This window comes from Protobothrops mucrosquamatus, unplaced genomic scaffold (assembly GCF_001527695.2).
Source record: "Protobothrops mucrosquamatus isolate PMUCROS unplaced genomic scaffold, P.Mucros_1.0 scaffold36, whole genome shotgun sequence".
NCBI classification, from domain to species: domain Eukaryota; kingdom Metazoa; phylum Chordata; class Lepidosauria; order Squamata; family Viperidae; genus Protobothrops; species Protobothrops mucrosquamatus.
In genome coordinates this window covers 891327-916553 of record NW_015386420.1, presented here as the reverse complement: position 1 = coordinate 916553, position 25227 = coordinate 891327, and the positions used below count along the sequence as shown (strand labels likewise).

Here is a 25227-nt window from a genome sequence, read left to right as displayed (position 1 = left end):
AAAATTATACTCTATTTTAACACCAAAACTCATAATATAATTATCCATCTTCCCTCAATCCAAATATCTAAAAATTAAACTTTACCATTTCTCAATTATAATCATATCTTAATCCCATTAAATACAAAAATTAAATCCTTTAAAATAATATAATTATATATCATTAATCATCTACTTCAAAACATCATATAAATTCATTATTCTTATTTATATTGCTAATCCAGAATTTTTTTAAAAAATATAAGCTTCAAAAACAATCCTTCTAACCCAGCTCTCCATTTTGCATCTCCCCCCAGTTTCATTCATTTTCACATCACTGATACAAAATCAACCTTCATAATCAATACATTTTCCACCTTTTACATTTTATAACGTATCCGAAATTTTTGCAAGTAGTAAGCCTATAAGCTTCTTCCAAAGGCACAAGCAGCAACATCTTCAGCTGGTTTTCTCTGATGCACGACCCATAAATGGATTCTTTATAAACTTTTTTTTTCTCAAAATTTCACTAGGGAGGTACACCCGAACCATAACCAAATCTGTTACCACTTCTTTTCCCAGCTTTTCAAACTTTTCACTTTCCAAATCTCCATAATATAGCATATCATTTTGGGATATTTCCATGACATCTTCTTCAACCTCTTCACATTCTTTATCCACCCGTTGCTCTATGCAATCTGGAACTATAAACTTCTGGAGAGCAGATGCCACAGCTCCATATGATTCTTCCAATCTCTTAAAACAAAGATCTTTAACTTCCACACTATATTGCTTGACTGCTTGCATCAAGACATTCTGTAAGTCACTCATAATAAAAGATAAAGACATTTTCAGTAAATTCCACTCAGCAATCAGAAAAAAAAAAATTCTTTCTCACTCTTTTTTTCCCTCAGATCCGCAGCCATTTTAAAACTCCAAATTTCTTTAAATATACTTCATTAATCCAAAAGGATAGCAGTATTACTATCACCAACCAGTATACACCACAAATTCATTGCAGCTAAAACTTTCCAGAGCCGGAGAAGCAACAGTGTATCTCTTTCCAATCAGTAGCCAAAAAAGAGTGAAAGTAAAAAAAAAACGAAAGTATTCCAGAGAAACGGCAAGTCCGCAGCCATTTTCTCTCACTTTAAATCATCACAAAATAAAGAAGATGCTAGTATATTTCAGAGTCAAAGTCACAAACAGTCCACTGTAAATCCAAACCTCCTGTTTAGTTCCGTCTGCTTAAAATTTAAATGCAAATACCTTCCAACAGCAGAGGTGGGAGCTGCATCTGGCTTCGCTCCAAATGGATAGGAGCAAAGGCGTCATGGGGCGCGGAGACCGTCCAGACTCCGGGCGAGCTAGCATCTCTCAACCCCGATTATAACAAAACTGGGGTGAGAGGAAGCTCGAGCCCTATCCGGACTTGCTCACCCCCCCCTCTTTGCCTGAGGGACGAGGTTCCGAGCCGAGAGACAGCTGGCGAACGCTGTCTCTTCAGGCTTTGACGCGCTCCCAGACGGGCGGCTAACAAAAGCCGCCATGCGATGCAGCCTGTCACCACCGGAAGTCCCCATCATGACTTTTTTTGGTCCTCTGTGGAGATCTTTGCTAGGGACACTTTACATTTAAAAAGACTAGATAGGATTATTTTGATGTGCTCCTCACTGTCCTATTTATTGTAGTTGTACAATGATAATATAAAGTACAGCTGTAAGATTATCTCCATAATGATAGTGTAAGTAATTGGCGTAGCTCTTGTTAAGTTCTTATGAGCGTTGACACTCCCAACTTATTAAGATTTACTTTGAGTAAAATGTTTGATATGTTTACTGCGAGATTGAATATGTTTACTGAATACATTGTTTTATTTGCTAAGCAATCTCTTGTCTTTTTATAAAATACAGAGCTTTCACCTTCGGGAGCTGGGGCTTCATCATATGAAGGTTCATAATCATATCTTGGAATGTAATATGATTTGCTTTGTTTGATCCAAAATAATATTTCTTTCAAATGAAAAGAATTAACCAGATTATTGCTTAAAGTTGCATTAATAGCTGCAGCGCTACATTGACCTTTGTGCAAATAACATTAATCAGCTTGGCCTAATTGGAAAAAATGCTTTTGGCTTTTGCATGACTGTATATCAGAATTTTAGTGCAATTATTATTTCAGCGATCTGGCTATACAATATCTACGCTGCTAAAGGAGCTGTGGCTGGTTGGTGGTTTAAATCTCAGCGCTTCTCTTGGCTCAGTGAAAGTACAAACGCATGAAGCATTAACCATCAAAGGTCACCCAGTATAACATTGGACAGTCTGCCCGTCATATGGTGTGGTTTTGCAGAAAAATACATTGCAATATATCTTGGAGGAAAATGAATGCAAAATAAAGGAATTGCTAGGAAAAGCAGTTCACCCACCCAACTACTGAGATTGCTCAGACATATATATATATCAGTGAGTGCTGGGCTAAATGGGTTTTCCAGCTCTACAATCTTGGAGGTTTGGGTTTTGTCTGTGGCGAGTCTATGAATAAAGAAGTCCTTTTTTCATAAGTAGCTAATCAGTCATGTTTATGACATAATTTTGGTCAGTCATTGATATTTTGCAATAGCCTTCCTTGTGTGGCCAAATTTGGTCTAATGATTGCCACTTCCCAACCTCAGGCATACACTGGAATTGTCTTGGACAGCTGGAACTGGTATGGATTGGAATGACTATGTATAGATGGAAGTAGTCATTAGGATTTAAACTTTCTCCGTGTACATAGAAAAAAAATGTTCTCATGTTACTAATCATTAATATTTAACATTTTAGCTTGCTATAACTAGATTCAATTATCATACTGTGAGCCTTAATGTGTCCTAATCATGATGTTTGCTTATCAGCAAATACTGGAGAAACCGAAGTGGGCTTCTTACCAACATTTGGGCCTTGTTACCTGAACCTGTATGGGAGTCCAAGAGAATATACTGGATTTCCAGACCCATATGATGAGCTAAATTATGGAAAGGTTGGTTCTTGCATATTTCTAGAGAAAATATAAACTTTTTGCACTTTTGTTTCCACACAAATGTTTTTGAAACTATGTTCCTTTTTGTAAAAAAAAAGTCTGAGTTTATTTTCCAAAATGAAGCAGAAATTTTATTTTAAGTATTGAAATTATTTTATTTCAGCTATTAAGAAAGTTAAATGTGTTGACATTTTTCCAGAACATTTAATATGAAAAGGAAACCCTATGTATTATGAACTTGCCAATTTTTTCACATTTAAATATGAATGCTGCATGTGAACGAAGAATACATTGCAATTCTAGGCAGCATAAAAAATGCATCTCTTATTAAAAGACAATTGGATTTGTTTGCAGAAAAGAACTAATTTATAGTTTCTTGCTTCATTGTAGGATACAATTTGATTAACTATGTCTCCTGTTTTCGCTGCATATTTTTTCAAAGATTTCAGTTTTAAGATTTCAATGTTTGAACTGGAAATTCATGCACTGGATATACCAGAAAGCTTCTAGTCTAATGGAATATTTGCATTATTATTTTCCAGTGTCTTGCTGTAGCACCATACAGTACTTATTTATTTACTTAATCCCATCTCAGCCAAGTGACTGAGTGATGAACAATCATAAGATAAATTATTAACAAGATTTCCATCATAATACAAAAATTAAAATACATATAGCTGGCAGCCAAGGAGAATGTTACAATTTATGGTTGTTAACACAAATGGGAGATGGAACCCTTTACATCAGTGGTTCTCAACCTGTGGGTTGGGACCCCATCTGGGGTCGATCGACCATTTCATGGGGGTCGCCAAGCAAGGCTGTCCGCCATTTTTTTTGTCCGCCATTTTTTCCCCTTTTCCGGCGGGTGCCTTACCTCCCTTGGGCTGGGCCAGCTGGTGGTCGGCCTGCTCTGTCTCTGCCGCTTGCCAGCTACGCCTCGGCCGGCGCAGGGGGCGGAACCACGCATGCGCGGCGCTCCCGGGCAGGGAAAGTCCTCGACTTACGACCGGTTGGGTAGTCCTCGACTTACGACCGGTTTAGTCCTTGACTTACGACCGGTTTAGTCCTCGACTTACGATTGGTTTAGTCCTCGACTTACGACCGGTTGGGGTCGCGGCATTAAAAAGGTTGAGAACCACTGCTTTACATGTTATGGGAGCAGCACATAATCAGTCTTTAGAGGCTTATGAAAGGCCAGCAGGGTTGGGGACATCCTGTATCTCCTGGCCAGTGGGACCTAGAGCATGCCCATCTTGCCGGACCGGATTGGACAGCTAGAAACAACTGTCAAAAGATGGTTACTCAGGTAACCTGGCCTCAAGTCACGAAAGGCTTTAAGAGTAACAACCAGGACCTTGAATTGCACTTGAACCACACTTGGAATACTACATCCAGTTTTTGTTACCACAATATAAAAAAGATGTTGAGACTCTGGGAAGAGAAGGCAAGACAAGAAGCAATAGATGGAAATTAATCAAAGAGAGAAGCAACCTAGAACTAAAGAGAAATTTCCTGTGAGAACAATTAATCATAAAGTAGTGAGGTTGCATGTGCCAAGTAACTGATACCATTTACTTCCCATGCAGCTGCATTCTGCACCAGCTGAAACTTGCAAATACTCTTCAAGGGCAGCCCCACATAGAGCTCTATGTGGGGCTGCCCTTCAAGAGCAGTATGCTTCTGGGTGCGGAATAACAGAATAACTATCTCCTGAGCTGCTGTTTGTGGAAAATAGTGGGAGGCCTCTTGTGTGCCTCCCTCTGGTTCTAATAAAAGGGCCAGGGAAACTTGTCAAAGCAACAAGGTTGTGTGTGCATATATGTGAGTCTCTCTAGCATAGGAGGGTATATTCTGCATCCCTATGCACACTTGAAGCATTTGCACGTTTATATTTATATTGACTTGTTCACTGTGACCCATGCCCGTGTGATGTCCTGTCTGGATAGTTACAATCCATAGCTGTTAACAAAACCAAGATAAGAGAGTCATTTTTAAATAAATAAACCAAAATTCAAGACTCTTTTAAACTTTTTCAGGCTCAAAAACACCTCCCATCTTATGATACATGCTGAAACCAGTTTTCTGGGGTTCAATAGCAAAATTGGAACTGCACATTATCAATGTATTTATAAATAAAAGAACTCTTGTTATTCCAATCCATGGGATCCAATGTCAGTTGAAGAATATGGTGCTGTAATGTAGAATATTAGGCTAACTATACATCGAAGTAAACTGCTTGGGTTGCAGGGAGAAGGTGTCTCTTACAGAGGCAGAATCCTGGTCGAACTTTCTACAGTCCTTGATAGCAAACCACATGCTAATAAAATTGAAACTATACCCAGTGACGATGTATTAATTGTAGAGGTAAGTGGTATTTTATTTCTCAGTAAACAACTATCATAGCAAGAAGCATCATCTAGCTGATCTTTCTTCTTTGGAACAGATTGGTGCTTAGACACCATCAGAAAATCCTTTTATAAGCTAGTTTGGACAGTCTTTAAAAAACCCCGTATATGCTGCCCATCTTCCCGATAGGATGACTCTACGTGGCTTCAGAACATAAAGTGATAAATAGAAAAGCAATTCAAAATTTAAAACTACACATATTTTTAAACTATCATAAAACCAGAGCCACCGAGACAGATGGCATGGAGATGAGATCTTATCCTATCAATCTTCTCCAACAATGAGTGCCCTCCTCATGGCTCAAACAACAAAACCAAGCTTTGCCAAGAAAAGAACCTAGTTGTTGTTTCTTGTTTTTGCAAAGAAAACAAGGCAGGCATATCCATGATGTTAGCAGGGCTACAAACCATCCCATCAGATGTATAAGGTTAACAACTAAACTTATTGTGTTACAAAGATGAATGAATTGAAGAATTAGTAATATATGTATACCTGGAAAAGCATCAGATGTACCTCCTAATAGCTACTAAAATTGCCAGTGAATTATAATTTAACTTATTATTTTGACCACTGGGATATAGCGGTCAGAATAGATAGATAGATAGATAGATAGATAGATAGATAGATAGATAGATAGATAGATAGATAGATAGATAGATAGATAGATAGATAGATAGATAGATAGATAGATAGATAATATAGAACACAGTGAAGTGCTAAGAATATACTTACAATTTATTGCAGTCAGACGCCTAATGAAGTATTCTGCCTCAGGTTTTTCTGTGTGTGTGTGTATGTATGTATGTATATATATATATGTGTGTATGTGTGTGTGTATATATATATATATGTTTTCTGAGGTTTTCGCGGGTGTTTGTATGTAGGTCTTTCGTTATTCGGGTTTTCTCCCGCGTAAAATTGGAAGTGTCTTGGCGACGTTTCGACGAAGTCCCATTCGTCATCTTCAGGCTGGTGTTTTCAGCTTCGTGCTTCTAGGAGCAATGTGTGATAGCAGCTGTTTCTTCCTTTTAACTGCCAGTGGGGGTTTGAACTGATTGGGTGGGAGCTTGGCTGTGTTCTGATTGGGTGGAGGTGTGTTCTGATTGGTTAGGAGCTTGGCTGTGTTCTGATTGGATGGGGGTTGGCCGTGCTCTGATTGGATGGGGGTGTGTTCTGTTTGGGTGGGGGGCTTTGTTGTGCTCGGGTTAGTCTGAGTAGCAAGGGGATTTGAGATGGTGGGCTGCGTTGCTGCTGTTTGGCTTCGCGTTCGTGGTCGTGCCACCTCTTCATGGTGGGTGTCAGTTTGTTTCATGTATGGATTAGAGGGGTTTAAAGTAGCTAATGATGCAGCTGTGGTCTGGCTTCTGGTTTGTGGTCGTGCCTCATCATCGGTGTGGGTTTGGGCTTGCTTTTTGCGTGGATGTTTGGTGGTGACATCCTGTGTGGTTTTCGTCAGTGTGGGTCTGGTATTATTCTTTGTGTTAGGGACTCGTTTGTCAATAAGGGCGGGTTTCCAAATGGCTGGTAGGCGGGAGGTATCATCTCGTTTATTCATGCTCACCGATGATGAGGCACAACCACAAACCAGAAGCCAGACCACAGCTGCATCATTAGCCACTTTAAACCCCTCTAATCCATACATGAAACAAACTGACACCCACCATGAAGAGGTGGCACGACCACGAACACGAAGCCAAACAGCAGCAACGCAGCCCACCATCTCAAATCCCCCTGCTACTCAGACTAACCCAAGCACAACAAAGCCCCCCACCCAAACAGAACACACCTCCACCCAATCAGAACACAGCCAAGCTCCCACCCAATCAGTTCAAACCCCCACTGGCAGTTAAAAGGAAGAAACAGCTGCTATCACACATTGCTCCTAGAAGCACGAAGCTGAAAACACCAGCCTGAAGATGACGAATATATATATAAAACAAAGAATTAAGGGGAACTGGAATAGCTATTTCAAGCTGATTAGCTGATTAGCTCTCATCATCATATTTCTTCCTCCCATATTTGGGCTGACAGGATGCATCAAAAAAACACTCAAGATATATATATATATATCTTGAGTGTTTTTTTGACACACATACACATACGTACACACCCTTTTAGAACTGCAGTTTTCATCTGCCTGTATAGGGGCATCTGCAGGAAACCAAAATAGCAGCAGCATTGCATGAAAAAAGAGGTGAACCTCTCTAAGCAGTTCACAATGTCAGCATATTGCCCCCAACAATCTGGGTCCTCATTTTGCTGACCTCGGAAGGATGGAAGGCTGAGTCAACCTTGAACTCCTGACAGTGAGCAGTGAGTCAGCTTGCAATACTGCATTCTCACCACTATGCCACCACCCCTAAGCAAATATTATGCATCCTGCTATGGTGTGTGAAGGCTCTCAGTCCTTTACAGGTGATCCTCAAGTTACAACCATAATTGAGCCCAAAATTTCTGTTGCTAAGCAAGACGTTTGTTAAGTGATTTTATGACCTTTCTTGCCAAAGCTGTTAAGTGAATCCCTGCAGTTGTTAGGTTAGTAATATGGTTAAGTGACTTTGTTTGTGAGAAGGTTGCAAAAGATGATCACATGACCTGGGACACTGCAACTGTCATAAATATGAGTCAGTTGGCAAGTGTCTGAATTTTGATCATGTCAGTAAACTTATTGTGGTAAGTCAAGAACTACCTGTACTGATCATATAAATTTTCACTATCTTCCAAATGTGATGAAAATTTTGAAGGAACTAGTGAAATCAGGGAAAGAACAGACTATAGAAGTTTAAATGAACATAGCTTCACTTGTACATCAGAGGCAGCCTCAGATTGGCTACTGGCAACAAGCTCCTATGGTAAACCTAGTTTCTCCTTACCAAGACCCCAAGAATAAATCTGATATTTCCCTTCCCCCCCCCCAAAATGGCTCCCTAAGAAAACTGACTGAAGTCCATTTTTGTTGTACAATTTAATTTAGATATATTGTACATCACTGTCCTCCCTGTTAGAGCAGTGCAGTGGCCTAGTGGTGAAGTTGCTCATCTCCAACTTGGAAATTTGAGAGTTCAATCCTAAGTAGCGGAGCAAATGTTTCTCTCTTAGGATGCAAAAACAAAGTATCTGCTGCAAACCCCACATAAGCATCATGAAAGGCATCTGGCTAGTAAATGCTTAGCTCCATTCAGTCGTCCTGAATTTACTCCGAATAGGGACTAGAGCAGGGGTGTCAAACTCGCAACGTCACGAGGTATCACAACTTTTTTTCCATTGCCAGCAATGGGATGGGCACGGTTTTGGCATGACGCATCCGGTCCGTGGGCCGGTTTGACACCCCTGGACTAGAGGGTCATAAAAAGGGAGGTTTTAAATCTCACTATTCTCCATGTTGATGGAATGTATCTTATGAAGTTTTTTTTCTCTTTTAATAACTAATCAGTTAAAACCTTAGGGTAAGATTCAATCAGTAATACAAGTAAACCAACATGTTTGTTGATCCTCCAGAAATACCAGCGCAGAAGAAAATACAGTCTCTGTGCTGTGTTTCATTCTGCCAGCATGTTGCAAGATATTGGAGAGCCCATCCAGTTTGAAGTTAGCATTGGCAATTATGGCAATAAATTTGACAACACCTGTAAACCATTGGCATCAACCACACAGTACAGCCGTGTCGTATTTGATGGTGAGTGCTGCAATGACAGATCCTATCATGGTAACCTATCTAAAGAGGAAATGTTTTTACATTTTGTTATGTAAATCAGGGCTGTGGTCAAAAAAGCCAGGGTGGTAAGATGCACTTAAAAAGCAGGCAACGTTTTGATGGCACAATTTGTGACTACCAACTTGACTTTTTGACTACACCCCTAAATTGTATGAAATATCTCTCTCTCTCTCTCCCTTCCTTTCATTTCCATTTGATACTTCGTTATTTGTTTCCTATTTTTAAGCTACAGTATTAGTTACAGCATTGAGATGACCTTAGCTGATCTTGAAAAAAGCTTGCAGGTCAAATTTACAATGAGAAAACACCAGGAAGTCTAAATGCTCTAGCTATGCTAGTGTTTCTTAAATCCCACAACTTTAAGATGTGTGGATTTCAACTTTTAGCTCAGGGGCCAGTCATTCTCTCTCAGCCCAACCTACGTTGTGGGATTGTTGTGGGGAAAAACTGGAGAAGGAAATGCTGTGTATGTATATTACTTTGAGCTCTTGAGGAAAGGTGGAATATAAATCTCATGAAAAATAAATGATTATTAATCTATCAATGTTTCATCTTAGGAAACTACTATTATTATTTACCATGGGCGAACACAAAGCCAGTAGTAACATTGACTTCTTACTGGGAGGATATAAGTCACAGGCTGGATCCTTTAAACTTGATTTTTACCATGGTAGAAAAGTTGGTAAGTAGTTTGAACTATTTTAATAAGGTATTATTAACTATTTAATGTTAATGCATGTATTATGAATTTCCAGCATTAGATTTACAGTATATCCAGTTTCTAAGAATAGGCTGGTAATGCAGCATCTTTATGTTTTGGGCTGTCTATTACCTCTAAAATAACTATGCTATCCCCAGTTACATTAAAGTTAAATGAAAATTATTACATTTCTAAACTATACATGAGAATGCCAAAATTCTACCTGAGATTTTGTGATATTTCAGAGTTTTCATCAAGTATACATCATAGAAATCTTGTAAGATTTCAGGCAAGGGAAAAATCACTGTGGGCCTTAAATGTTGCTGATTTCAGTCCTACATAGAGATGTGCACAATCTTTGAAATAAATTTAAATAACTGGGATAGGGCTTTCCAAAATCATTTTGGTGAATTATAAAAATGAAGTTGGCGTTAGCTATTCAATTCTTTCTATTCCTAGCAAGCGAACCTAACAGCTTTAAAAGCAGGAATACAAGCAAAATTGGCAGAAAATCAATTGGCAGAGATATGGCTGAAGCTGATTGATGAACTTATAGTGGATCTAAGGTAAGTTATCCTATATCTTTCTTTTCTGTGACTGCCTCAAAATTCAGATTGCTAAGTATTCCTATAGTAGAGAGCCAGTTTGGTCTAGTGATTAAAGTGCTGGCCTAGAAAGCAGAAGATTGTGAATTCTAGTCCCTCTTTAGGCACGAAAGCCAACTGGGTGACTCTGGACCAATCACCAGGGGACTGTGAGTTCTAATCCCTCCTTATGCATGAAAGCTGGTTGAGTGATTGTGGGCCAAACTTTCTGTCTCAGCCTACATAAAAAAGGACATCCCTTCAAAAATTACATTATGGGTTGTCAAGAGAGGGCCATTCCTATGTTGAGATACAATTGAGTACTTACCACTCTTAAGCAATGTGCTGGATATTTGGATGTTTCCTACCCAGACACATGTACTACCTATATCTTGCTTTTTAAGACAGCAAGATATTTGAAACAAAAAGTCCAAAGAGTATTAACGTTAGCACACTTCAATGCCAACAACTGTTATTGAAGATGTAGTAGAGAAAATAAATCTTGACAAACAAAAATGGAGGCTTCACCCTCTCTCACACCAAACTTTTAGATATGAGCAAGGTCAAACCCAGTTCATATCTTTGCCTCATGCTATGAGGCCCAAATTGATCCTCACTGCTTCAGATGAAGGCCCCTACAATCCCATCTAAATAAAAGAATAGAAGTCTCCTCACCAGCTGACAGCACAACACAAGGGCAATCCTTACAAGGAAATTACAAACTAGAGAAACTCCAACCTTCCATCATCCATCAGCTGATGACCTCAACATTATAGAGGTCTTGGTGCTCTCCGAACCTGGTTTTTTGAAAACAAAACTTGGTTTTCAACTCAGTTTACAAGTTTTCAATTTGGTTAAAAACAACGAAGAACCAAGAACTCCACAGTTCAACCCTGGGCAACAAATACCTTCTATTGAAACTTCAACATTCAACTCTTTCTCTTTTGCAATGGACTTCCTCACCTCTACTGTCTGCTGAAAGGCCCATTTTGCCTATCAATAGAACTAACCCAGATATGCAGATAAGGAACTGCCTAGATTCCCAAACTGGCCAGCAAATCCCTAGGATTTCGCACCTTATAGTCCTAACTTCTATAAATATCTTTGCTTTTCCAATATTTAGGGTCTCTCTTTCTTGAAAAGCAGGCACGAAAGAATTTAATAAACATGGTTGTCTTCAGTTTTGTGTTCCTTATTCAGATTGAATGTATAAAGGCAAATACAACTCTCTCCATCCCCTCCCATAAAATCACAGCCCTGATCAGTTAAGATTGTGCTCTTGTGGGGAAGATTTTATCAGATCCACAACTCACATGCCTGTTATACTATACACCTACTTTATAACTTCCTATCTGGTAGAATACTCAGATAATTCTGACACTTTATGTACAGTTACTCTTATAATATCAGTATGATTTCATTTCCTTCTGTGTGCTTAATTATGTTGTACTATTTCTAAAACTAGACAAGCCTAGATCACCTCATCTTACTTATAATTAAAACTTACTTATAATTAAAACTTGCCTTATTTTATTGAGAATAGCAACTATTTATTTTAATTATTTGGTTATCCTGGTCAGTGACTGTAGCAAAGATTCAAACTAATAAAGAGAATCCCTGTTGGTTCCAAGTGGCTGTAAATATAACTGTATCCTCTACCTTTTTGCTATAGAAAAAAGAAGTCAGTGTTTAATATAATGTTAATATATTTAATAAAATATTTAAATAGTTGAGGTTTTTACTTGTTTAATATATATTTTCACATCTGTATTCATGCATTTTCATTTGAAGAACCTTTCCCAACAAAAGGAATATTACTTTCTGAAATGCACCACTCATAAATCCTGCTGTTTTTGAGAACAGTTTTCCCCTTGTACATTTGTTGCATTCAGAGTTTTCCATCATGGTTTCTTAAGACCCCTGGGGCATTACTACATTGCATTAGTTTGTGGCAATATTCATGACCTTCTAAGTATTTGCTGAATGACATTTAATTGCAAAAAAATACTGGCATTTCCTTTCAGTAAGGAGTTGCCTCGCTTAGAAGGCAAGCAGAATGTCACCATCCTTGACACACAGATCCTCAGATTGCGGCTCAAGTCCCTCCATCAGATTCAGGAAGCAGCAATTAGACTCAGGAATGAAGCCATGGATGTGAAGGCCACTCTGTCAGACATCGAAGATTGGCTGGACAGATTAATACAACTAACTGAAGAGGTGAATGGACTATATGCTTTCGAGGGGGGCGGGGGTTGCACATACACACATACATATTTACTTGGGCACTCATGGACAAAGAACAACATGTGCATCATGATCCCATGACATAAATGACATGGCTTATATCAACTGCCATGATGCTGGTAACATTATTGTATCGTTGGATGTTGATGTCATGAGCCATATGACATCACTTTGACATAATTGTGGCTTGTACAGACGGTGCTGCCAATGCACGTATATATTGTAAAAGTGAGTGGCATTTATAAGTGTATATGACAGTTTTGCAGGCTCTGCTCCATTGCATCTGACCTTAAAAACAAGTTGGCCCAGGAAGCACTTTAGAATGGGCCTGTTCATTGGTGAGGTATTTCCAAGGAAGCCTACAAATGTTGGATATTAGCAAGACTAATAAAACTATTTCATTGTTCTCTCCTTAATCAAAAACAAAAGCCACAAAACAGTATGCCTGACGTGTTTATATGGATGATCCGAGGAGAGAAGAGACTGGCCTATGCACGTGTTCCTGCTCATGAGATTTTACATTCAACAGTATGTCCCGAAGCATCTGGCAAATATTGTGGAAAAACTCAGACCATCTTTTTAAAGGTAATGTTAACTCCGTGCATATCTGTGGCTGGTGAGTCAGTCATTTCTAAACCAGGTTTGGTGCAATATTTAGTGATGCAACTTTTAAATCAATAGATAACATCCAGGATTCTTTTGTTTGTGAAAGTATCTGTTTTCTCTAATTTGTCTAAACTATAATTTTGGTGACATTTCCTGGTATCTCCTGTAAATTAAAGTAAAAACAGCATTTTTTCTCAATCTGGTAGAAATCTTGAAAGTTACAGACCCAACTGAAATAGACATTTCAGTTGGTACAACACACCCATCTATAGAGAAGTCTGCTTTAGATGACTGCATTTTTTTTGTTTGCATCCCATCTTTACATATAACTCAAGTAGGCAACACACCTTCCTCCTCCTATTTTCTCTACAACCACAACCCTGTGAGGTGGGTTGGGCTGAGAGAGAGTGACTGGCCTAAAGTCACCCAGCTGACTTTCATGGATAAAGGGGGACTTGAACTCATGGTCTCCTGCTTTCTAGCTTGGTGCCTTATCCACTAGACCAAAGTGGCTCTAACTGATACCAGTCTATTGCAGAATAGTTATTTCTGTAATTAATGATACCATCATGGACATAGATTGGCAATGTCCTCCAGGTAGCTGTGGTATTTTAGCACAGTGTGGGCTCCAACGCTGACCCCCTCTATTGCCAACTCCCATTACTAAAAACTAAGATCAGGAAGGCTCTCCCCCCCATTGCTAATGGTTCTGTTAGGCCAGCAGTTCCCAATCTTTTCTATACCCCACACCCCTAGAACGCTTCATACATATTCTCGTACCCCTTACAAAAGTTTGAAATAATGGCAAGGAATTATGCATATACACTATAATTTTGAAACTTCTAAACCCAAGTTTTCGTACCCCCTGGAATATCGTCTCGCACCCCCAGGGGATACAAGCAGTGGTGGGATTCAGCCAGTTCACACTAGTTCGGCAGAACCGGTAGCTAATTTTTTGTTGCCCGGGCCCAGAATGAATTTCCAGAAGTAGCATCCACACAGAGAACTGGTTGTTCACATATTTGAATCCCACCACTGGGTACAAGCACCCCGGGTTGGGAACCCCTGTGTTAGGCCGTGAGCCAGTCTTGTGTTCAATCACTTCTCTCAAGATTATTTGATATCATTACTATTGTCCAGGGCTGATCCCTTGCATTCTAGAGGAAAATTCAGAAAAATAACTTAAACAAAAATATGAGAACTGGCCCCTGTAAGGACATGCCATTTGTCTTTTTTAAACTCTAAAGCAGAGGTAGAAAGTCTGTGACCTCTCATTTCCATCTCCCTGGCCAGCCATACTGGCTGAGACTGATAAGGGTTGGAGTTCAGCGATATTTGGAAGACCACCTCTGCTATAAAATTCAGAAAATAAGACTAATACATGCTTCCAATTTCAATTCAGAAGAAAACAGTTTCTCAATCGTTATGGTGTCTCAACATAACAATGCTGATCTTCAAGCTGCTTATAATAAGGAAATATCAGCAGTGATTACAATCTTCATTCTCGGAACTGGGTTGTGGCAAAGCATTGTAGGGTGACAATTGGGATTGGAAAAACAGGAAATAGATTAACCATCTGGCTGTCTTCGCTTCCTCTTAAGTCAAATCAAGGACAAGTTTATACTTTGAACCTCTCTGTTTTTTATTTTCTACTTTTTTGAAGTAGCCTCTGATAGAAAAAGCACAAGCTACACTACAGGGCACAAGTCATGGAAATCTGTACTGTATGTCTTTATTGTGATGGAGACACATTGGAAGTGACTGTTTCTTTTTCTCTTTCTTTGCTCTAGTACCCACAAGACAAAAACAACAATGTCAAAATACCAGCACAGCTGCGAGTCAATTTTTGGCTTGGCTTGAGTGCAGTCGAAAAAAAATTCAATAGCTTTGCAGAAGGAGCATTCAGTGTTTTTGCTGAAATGGTATGTGCCTAATCATTACTGTATCACTCTGGGAACTTGAGGTTTGGCCTTTACACTAATATTCTGAAATCAGGCTCCAAGGATTGTTTTTCTTATTCTCCTTTCTCACATCTCCCGAGCACTTGAAAAGTTACAATGAAAGAAAAATTTACTTCTGTAATGTGTTATACAGCTCTGTTCATTTTAGTGGGACCTGCCTGGGAGATATTTACAATGGATTCTGCCATAGATGATTGATCAATTTGATAGTACAACTATTGTTCCAGGGCAAACCTTTACCTTTATTAATTAATAGGTCTATCACTGGTATTGCACATGGCCATCTGAAAACATGCACAACATGTTGTTCTGTATTCCTCTACCTATTCTTTTGTGTTACCGTGTTTCTCTGAAAATAAGACCCGATCCTATATTTTTTTGGCATCAAAAGATGCACTAGGGCTTATTTTCAGGGAAACATGGTATCAAGGTGATCAGCCCAGCTGGGCGTCCCACCCCTGGCATGCGCACAAGAGGCAGTGAGCGCACAGGGGCTGACGGTGTCTGGCAGCAGCCGCAGCCCATGCAGCACAGTGAAGTCCGAGCCCTGAGGCAGAGGCAGGGGGAAGGCAGGCGATCCAGATGCGCTGTGCAGCCACCTAGATCACGGGAGGCTTGCAGGAGGCTCGTGTGGAGGCAGCAGCGGGAAGAAGCAGAGGCATGGGGGAAGGCAGGCAATCTCGCTGTGCCACCCACTCCATCCCACCGTCTCCGAGCTTCCCCACGGCCATGCCAGGGCAGACTATCCTGATGCACCGCCCACTCCATCCCACTGTTTCTCGGCTTGCCTGCAGCTTTGCCCGAGCAGGTGATCCCAACACACCACTCACTCCGTCCCACTGTCTCTTGGCTTGCTCATGGCACGCCAGGGCAGGTGATCCCGACGCACCATCCACTCTGTCCCACTGTCTCTCAGCTTGCCCGCAGCCATGCTAGGGCAGGCAATGCTTGGGGCAGCCACGGGCAAGCTGAGAGACAGTGGAATGGAGCAGGAAATGTGTCAGGATTGCCTGCCTCCCCCTGTGCCTTTGCCTCCAGGCGGCCGCACAGCACATCTACAGTAGATTGCCTGCCTCCCTCCATGTCTCCGTGCTCGGACTTACCTGTACTGTGTCGGCAACTACTGCTGCTAGATACCGTCGGCCCCAACGTGCTTGCCACCTCCTGTGCTGACCACGCCCACCCACCCCAGGCTTATTTTGGGGGTAGGGCTTATATTAGGTGCACCCTAAAAAAATCAGGCTAGGCCTTATTTTCTGGGTGAGTCTTATTTTCGGGAAAACACAGTAGTTGTCTTGAGTGCCCATGAATATAAAGGTAGGAAATAAAGTAATAAACAATTCAGCAGAAGCCATGCAATAGATAACTTTTGTACAGCTTCATAGCTTTGCATGATATCACCCTTCCCATTGTTTTGAATTAAAGAACTTATTTCAGCCTGCTACAGTCCAGAGATTGATTTTGAAGGTAGCAGGTGCTTCAGCTCAGATACAGCTGTTATGCATGGCAGGTAAATATTTTGTGATGGGAGGCTACACTTTTTTGTGTTGCACTAATATTATCAGAAAGGATGGATCTGAAACCTCATCATTTCTTGGAAAGAATAAGCAGATTTGGCCCTGTACATAAATTCAACTATTTCTTCCCAAAATTAACCAACAAGTTCTCATGAATTCAAGGGGAAAATCTAAGGGGCAGTTGTATAGGCCACAAAAACGTGGCTGGGGGGCACTATTGAGATCTGTAGGCCATATAGGTGGGTTATATTTGGATCCACTGCTGTCATTAGAGACAAAGATTGGTGAATGTGTTCAAATCTTCATTTAATCTATAGTCCTAAAGCCTCTCCCTAGCTAAAGGTCTACAAATTTTCCCATGCCTTTAGATTAATTTGAACATTGCTCAGGCTTTATTTTTTGAGGCCAGCATCCTGGGCCTCTTCCATGATCTGCATGAATTTTTAACTAATTCCAGAAGTTTTATTTTGAAATAGTTTTAGGGCTTCTCCTGACATTACTCATAGACCTGTGATGAACACAAAGGGATCTTTGTAAAGCCCATGGATATTATTAGGAGATCTTCAAACAGTTTGTAAGGTGATGAGTGAAAGGTAGAAAAAATGTGTGCTTTTATGTTAAAAAAAAAAAAGTCTGCTGGGGAAGTTCCTTGAACATTGATGTATAAACCTGAACGTTTCTTGGGCTGGGAAAGAGGTGTAATACTTGGTATGGAGATGTATGGGTAGAAAAATACCAAGATCTGTTTTTGACATCTAGAATTTTAGAAGGTTTCATTAGGGAGAAGGAGATAAGCAAAAAGAACTTGGAGACCCCTTGACTAGGAATTATTTCTTTATTAAATTTATGTGCTACCCATCTCATCTAGATGGAGATTATGGAGTAAATCAGGAAATGGTCAAATAGGGTTTTCTGCTTGAGCAGGGGGCTGAAGACCTCCACAGTCCCTTCCAACTCTGTTATTCTGTCCTGATCTGTCTTGGGAAAGGCTGGAGTCATGATACAGATTCAGTATAAAGTTGTAAACGTGTACCTGACTTTTTGTTTTGATGGCTTTGAAATTGTGATAGTGAACAGCTTCATTTTTCTAAAGTTGTATTTACTTTTTGGCAACAGTATGAAAACCAGGCTCTTATGTTTGGAAAGTGGGGAACCAGAGGGCTTGTTGGACGCCACAAGTTTTCTGATGTCACAGGAAAAATCAAACTGAAACGAGAATATTTTTTGCCTCCCAAAGGATGGGAGTGGGAAAACGAGTGGTTCGTTGATCCTGAAAGAAGGTCAGATTTTGGCTTGGATTCTTCTCATAAAATGGAGCGGGGAGGAAAGCTTATGTAATTTCCCTTGGAGGAAATCTCATAAATTTAGCAGGAGGAAAGGAAGGCAGGAAGATGCTAACTTCTGTTGCAAAGCAGTTCTATTAAGGTCTCCTGCATAAACCTGTTTATGCCAAGGGAAGGTAACAACATAAAGGCTGCCTTAAGAGTTACAAATGTTGAGAACAGAGCTGATGAGTGCCAGCTTGTTTTGAGACTTCTGGAGAAGCCAACCAGGTTATATTGTATCCCAGGGAGTTTCACTAACTATGCTATTTCAAGGGCCTCCCAAAGATTTTCAAAGGCAAATTTAAGTTTCGTAGGGCAGAAAAGGATCTTGTCTGAAACCAAGTAATCTACGGAATGTAACTTGGCCAACAGACCATTCTTTCTGAAATCTCAGCTATCAGCAGATGGAAAGAAGGATTACATTTTCTCAATAAGCAGTTTTAATAACATTTTGTTTACTTTTTTGATGTATTTACTTGCACTGATTATGAAATCTATGATAAGGTAGAAGATAAGTGGAAGCTAGGTGCATACCTTCAGTTTTGAGGTATACTTGTGAGTCTTGGGCAGATTCTTTATAACAATATTCCAACTGTAGTGGAACTACTTCTTTGTAATAGAAGATATAGAAGATATTTCATTCAGGAAACTTATTGGTAGAAAAAACTCATTCAGGAAACTCATTGGTAGCCTCACATTGCAATGAACAAGGACACACATTCAATTTTGCAGCTACTAAGATTGCTGGACGAGCAGGCACAAAAACAGCCAGGGAAGTGTTTGAAAGGGGAAACGGGGCCCCTCATCAGTCAACAGGAGTGCTGACTTACCACCAGCTTATCAAGTACTTAGGAGGCCAGGGCTTGGTAGCACAAGCAAACAGTAGCCAATGACTTAATAGCCAGCCATCAACACCCCAATCAACATCTAAAAAGCCAGGTACAACAGGCACCATATAAATACCACATGCAGAACAGCTCAAAGCGTACACACTGCTAGAGAGAAGTTCCCTGAAGATGGGCTCTAGCATGAATCTGAAAGCTCAGAAGACAAAACCTCTGATGATGGTAACTGACCCTGATTGGATCCTGTAACATTATCCTGGGACACGTATATTCACCTTCATTCAGGAAAATTAATGCATCTGTTTCATTCTTGAAGAAATCCACTTTTTTTCTCCTGCTGTATATACCTGTAAATACAAGTGCCTAAACAAATTGAGAAAATTTATATTAAGAAGCCTAAACACTGTGCCTTTGGGCAGAATATCCAGAACAGCTTGGCTGTTACTTGAATGTTAACAACCGGTTCGTCTCAGCCACCTCTTTTTCCATCATGTTCTGCCATCCACCAATCCTCTTTTGACCTCATCTCCTTCTCTTTTGCTGAACTCACCAACTTTTCCTACTTCTGCTTTCTCGAATTCTGCCCCCAACCAGCTCAGTTCATCTACTGTATCCACTCCCTTTCAAATGTCTTCCTTTGTAGTGCTTTTTAGATCTCACCCACCACCACTACTTCCTTTAATTTTCTCTTCTGCTTTTAACCAAGGCTACTTATACATTCATTAAACAAATGTATGTGATCAACCAGAGGAACCCTGGAGAGTGAACAAGGATAAAAACATAATTATCCAATTGATTTAAAAAAGAAAAAAAAGAAAAATCAGAGCCATGAAAGGATTTAAAAGTGACAGCTGGCATCTAAACTGCACATCTAAGCTGTTAGCAGCAGTGACATGGAGTTCCATATGTGCACATTATATTTTACTGCATTCTGGACTGAAATTTTGAATGGTCTTCATGGGTAGCCTGTTGCAAATAATTATTTGCAACAGCCTGTTGCAAATAATTAAGAACATGTGACCTAAAACCCAAAGCCAGACAGTTTTCTCAGGACTGAGCCAAAACCAGTTCTTCCCTATCCAGACCTACATAGCCTCCAGGCCCTGGGAAAATGCCTTGACTGCATCACTTGGATGGCCTGGGACAGAGATACATAACTGACTATCATCTGATGATTCTTGACTCCATGCTGATAGATAACCTCATCCAGCATTTTCATGTAAAGGTGTGGATGGATATGCTTTACCCATTCAAAATCCACCTTCATCCACAAGCATGACTGATGTTGTTTTGGTCTGAAACCTGACTGCAACAGGTCTAGATAATCAGCTGTAGGCCTATTTCCTTATCAACAACCAGAAAGAGAAGATTAGCGGATGGATGAAATTCTCCAGTGAATCCAGTGATGGACTCTTGAGAAGAAGGCAGAATAATGCAGTCATCATGGCACATGGAATTTCTCCCTCCAACCAAATAACATTTGACACAACTTGGCCCAGCCACATATCACTTTTCAGGAGGATATGGACCTAACATAGCTGTGACAGTATTCAATCACACAAAGACCCTGCCCACTTTCTTGGGAGTAACCGGATCAAACTCATCCCAGATAACCAGAACATTTTAATTTTACCCCAAGCTCTTCTATCAGCTCACTGCTTCTACTCTTCTAAGTTTATCTCAACTTTTCCTCTCCCTCTCATGGAACACTTTCCTTCCCCTCCCCTCTCCTTCTAGTTTAGTTTTCTGCCTCCTCCTACCTGGTTTTTTTTTTTTTTTTTTTGGTTCCCTAATGTTTCATTCTAAAGCAAAGAAACACATTGTTTTCCTTCCAGTAGATGGAGCTGTATGTCACCAATGTCTGCATCATATCATGCTTTACTAAGCTGCAGATTCATTTATTGCTGTTATTATAAAAAAAAAGTTCAGAAAAACTAAAAATAGCTACCACAGCTTTATAATAATTAAAAATAGAAATAGATAAATAGATAAATAGTTTTTTAAAACCCTGGTAAAAGCCTTTTAAACAGAACCATGCCCTCTAGTTTATACTATAGGACAGTGTCTTTTGTTGAACATCTCCTGTTATCTAATGATTTAAAGTCTTCCTTCTGGCTCCACAGCTTGCTGACAGAAGCAGATGCTGGCCATACTGAATTCACTGATGAAGTATATCAAAATGAGACCCGTTATCCTGGAGGAGAATGGAAAGCAGCTGAAGATCAATATACAGATGTGGTAAGAGCTGCTTCTGATGACTTAGCAAGTTTAAGTGCTGTAGACTTTTTTTCCAGGTATAGATGACTTAATGCGTTTAGTGTGTGTATTTGTGTGTGTGTGAGAAAGACTGCAGCTAGATAATGAGGATCTGCCTGGAACTAAGCAATTTCTTTCCAATCCCATGATAAGAGCCATGGTGGATCAATGGTTAGAATGCAGTATTGCAGGCTAATTCTGCTGACTGCTGACTGCCAGCATTTTGGCAGTTCGATCCTGTCTGGCTCAAGGTTGACACAGCCTTCCATTCTTCCAAAGTTGGTAAAATGAGGACCCAGATTGTTGGGGTCAATATGCTGACTCTGTAAACTGCTTAGAGAGGGCTGTAAAGCACTGTGAAGCAGTATATAAGTCTAAGTCACAGGTATCAAACTCAATCACATCATATGACATATTGTGACATATCGCAACATTTTTTGTCTTTGCGTAGCTGGGGTGGGTGTGGCCTGCACATGATGCATCTGGCCCGCAGGCTGCCAGTTTGACACCCCTGGTCTAAGTACTATTGTTATAAAACCTCATTAGGTCTAAGCTATAAATAAAGTTCCCCCTAATACTAAACCATAATGTGGTTTTTTTATTTTGGCAGAGTATTATCTCTTCATTATGGCTTAGCATATTAAACACTGGTTTGCTCATCAAACCACTTTTAATATCCTGTCTATGCCCCTTCAGCCATGGAAGCGCTCCAGGTGAGATTGGGTCAGTCTTTGATTCTTGGCCCATACTTGTTTGCTAGATTATACGGAGAAGAATTGGTGGAGAAAATGTAGCCTTGAGCTCTTGAAGGAGATACATTTTTTATTATTATTTCTGTTTAAAACAAAATTTAAATTGCAATGTGCAAGCAAACTAAAATGCGTGTCACTGAGTTATAAAATGAACTGTGCATCCAGAATTGATGTGTGCACCCTTTAAAAAGTTGCATTTAACTCTATTGCTAGCTTACAACTATTGGATCCTAGTTTGCTGCTTCCAATTGTACAACAGGAGGAGTCAAACAGAAAAGAGTGGTGCATCAAACCCACTCAATAGTATTATAGTACTTGAAAGGTTTAAACAATTTGGGACATAAATTTGCAAAGTGGAGCCCCATTGGCCTCTGATATTAAAATTAGTGGTCTTTTAGGTGCTCTACTTTGTAATGAGTTATTATTATATGTAGTGGATTCCCATAAGATGGGGTCAAAAAAATCAAGATGTTGACCCACCTACCAGATTGAATTTTTTATGTGCATCATGTGAAAAAAATGGGACAGAGTTTTGATATGCAGTTGCAGCTACTATCTTGATTTTTTTTAAAAAAACAACAACCCGAACATCCCTGATTATATGCACATATATCATTCTACTAAATGTGAACATAATTCTCAGTATGCTTCTATGTTTCAAAGAATGGAGAAAAAGCCCCCTCACCAGGTGAAATAACATGTCCTCCTGGCTGGATGTGGGACGATGATGCTTGGATATATGACATCAACAGAGCAGTGGATGAAAAAGGTAAATATTAGAACTTGCAGCCTGCTTTTTATTTCAAATATGAATGTAACGAGTCTTATGAATGTTGGCTTATGAGAAAAAGATGAAAAAAAATGAGAACATTGGCAAACTTGTTTGGAACCAAATATGAACTGATTTGCCTCAAAGGAGGATATCAGTTGTATGAATGTTAACTATGAATTTAGAAATATTTTGTAAAGTGTACTTTGTAAATAATATATGCTGGTTTTGATTTCTTATTCTTTCAAGCAAGCAGGATGTTGGAAGGAAATTATATGGAGGGACTCAGGACTCTGTCCATCTGAAAGTTATCAGGATAATTCTCTGAAAACAAAATATGATAAGACAAATTTGATATGGGCAGGGAAAATGACAAAGAAAGTTGTCCCAAAGGTGCTTTTTCAAAAAGCAACTGGACTTACTTGGAGGGTTTTTTTAAGATGTTTCACTTTTCATCCAAGAAGCTTCTTGAATGAGAAGCGAAATGTTTTCAAAGAAAAACAAGAAAGTCCAGTTGCCTCTTGAAAAAGCATCTTTTGGACATCCATGAGCTGGATGACCATAGACACCTTCTCCATAGGCACAAAGAAAGATGATTCAAAAATGGACAGATGAGGCATGCAGTTATGGGGGGGGGGGGCTGATATATCCCTACTGGAGATTCAATTGGTCCATGGCTTAGAATGTTGACAACTGTTCAGTTCTAAGCCGTCCCTCCTCCTACTTTGGGTCACACAACTCAGAGTGGAACTTATTCAACCCATTCTGTACTTCCCAGTGCACACATGCACACAAACACAACATGAGGGGCATGCATACAAAAATGTAATGCATTATTTTATTCCACAGAAAACACAGATACATGCTGTGATCACTATGGTAATGTTGTTGGAAAGATTTCCAGAAGCCATGCTTTGTCTGCTTTCCATATGTAGCATGTTGTGTGTGTTTTTGTTTACTTATGAAATGGATGTTATTTATATTAACTGTTGTTGTCCTTAGCTGCCACTCTATGTGGCAATTGATTTGTTTTTTATAGAACTTTGTTAAAGTTGGCTGCCCATCTTGCCACATAAATTTATGATTGTGCTGATATGTGTGTGTGTGTAAATAAAATTAATGGGGAACAGAATAAGCAAGTGATAGATATAAGGAAAAACAATAGAAAATGTTGGTATATAATCAAAGTATTTAAAATATTAATGACAAAAATGTTTTCAGACATGGAATAACAGATTGCAGTTATTTTGTAGCCCCAACTCCATTTCAAACAGAAGCAAGGAATATTTGAAATGGAGGGGAGTTTCTAATGTAGTGATAGTGTGAGATGGATATTTATTTATTTTATTTATCCTGCCTTCATTATTTTTATAAATAATTTAAGGTGGCGAACGAACCTAGTACTCCTTTGTCCGTTCCATTTTACCCACAACCACCACTCTGTGAGGTGAATTGGGCTACTATATAAAGCCCTATGTGCATATGGCCAGATTGTTTCCAGGACCACCTGTCTCCTGTCACCTCTAGTCACCTCACCAGAACTGGCAGAGATGGCCTGCTCCAGGTCCCATCTTTTAGTGCCAACTTGCAGGACCTAGGAATCATGCCTTCTCTGTCACTATGACTGGCCTGTGAAACATCTTCCCCCAGATATCTGGAAGGTCCCAATCCTGTTGGCATGTTTTAAGCATTAAAGATGTACCACAAGCCTTTGGGATGGGAGACCAAGTTAGTCCGATTGGTAGGTTGCTTAATTATTGTTTTAGTGATAAGGTGTTGCTTTTTTAACCCCAAGTATGTGATAGATGTTGGGTATTTTGTATATTGTTTTATTAATTATTCCTTTGGTTTTCATCTTTGTGTACTATGTGGAGTCACCTTAGGTGGCTATATAAATTGTGTAAATAAATACATGAATACATTTGTCTGAGTTACCTAGGAAATGTACAAGGTACAAGGATAAGCAATTATAATAACAAAGAATTAGATTGATTTATTTTATTTATTTAATGAAGGCCATATCATAATAAAATATTTAAACTGCAGGCTGTGAATCATAGATTTCAGTAGCTACTATATTGACTATGGAAGAAGAGTCCAGTTCATCCATTGTTCTTTTTTTTTCATTTAAGGTTGGGAATATGGAATTACCATTCCTCCTGACAATAAACCAAGATCCTGGGGTGCAACAGAAAAAATGTATCACACCCATCGAAGGCGAAGATTGGTTCGAAAACGCAGAAAAGATCCAAACCAAACAACTACATCAAAGGTAAGACAAAGAAATTGCAACCAACAATGAGTGTCTGTTGAAAAAAATGGAGGGGGCAGCATGTAGAAAATTTGAATTTGAATTTGAATTTTATTATATTTATACCCCGCCCTTCTCCCGGAGGACTCAGGGCGGCTTACAGCCAGTTTAAAAACAATTTATACAATACAATACAAAATTTAAGAAAATGATTAAAAATAAATATTTAAATAGGCCGCTTCTAATAAAATTTAGTTAAAACCAATTAAAATGCCCCTAGGCCAGTCCTGCCCGCT

At 39.5% G+C, this 25227-nt stretch overlaps 1 protein-coding gene across 1 annotated transcript in view; it reads left to right on the top strand.

Annotated features, from left to right (window-relative positions):
- Nucleotides 1–25227, top strand: part of MYOF (myoferlin) — a 109827-nt gene that overhangs the window by 45956 nt on the left and 38644 nt on the right. The window contains exons 17-29 of the mRNA XM_015811292.1: nt 1893–1931; nt 2876–3000; nt 5248–5364; nt 8905–9082; nt 9679–9803; nt 10281–10387; nt 12430–12622; nt 13079–13234; nt 15046–15177; nt 17850–18013; nt 21027–21141; nt 22575–22680; nt 24813–24952. Coding sequence (XP_015666778.1) covers nt 1893–1931; nt 2876–3000; nt 5248–5364; nt 8905–9082; nt 9679–9803; nt 10281–10387; nt 12430–12622; nt 13079–13234; nt 15046–15177; nt 17850–18013; nt 21027–21141; nt 22575–22680; nt 24813–24952 — 1697 coding nt within the window. The remainder of the gene's footprint in view (nt 1–1892; nt 1932–2875; nt 3001–5247; nt 5365–8904; nt 9083–9678; nt 9804–10280; nt 10388–12429; nt 12623–13078; nt 13235–15045; nt 15178–17849; nt 18014–21026; nt 21142–22574; nt 22681–24812; nt 24953–25227) is intronic.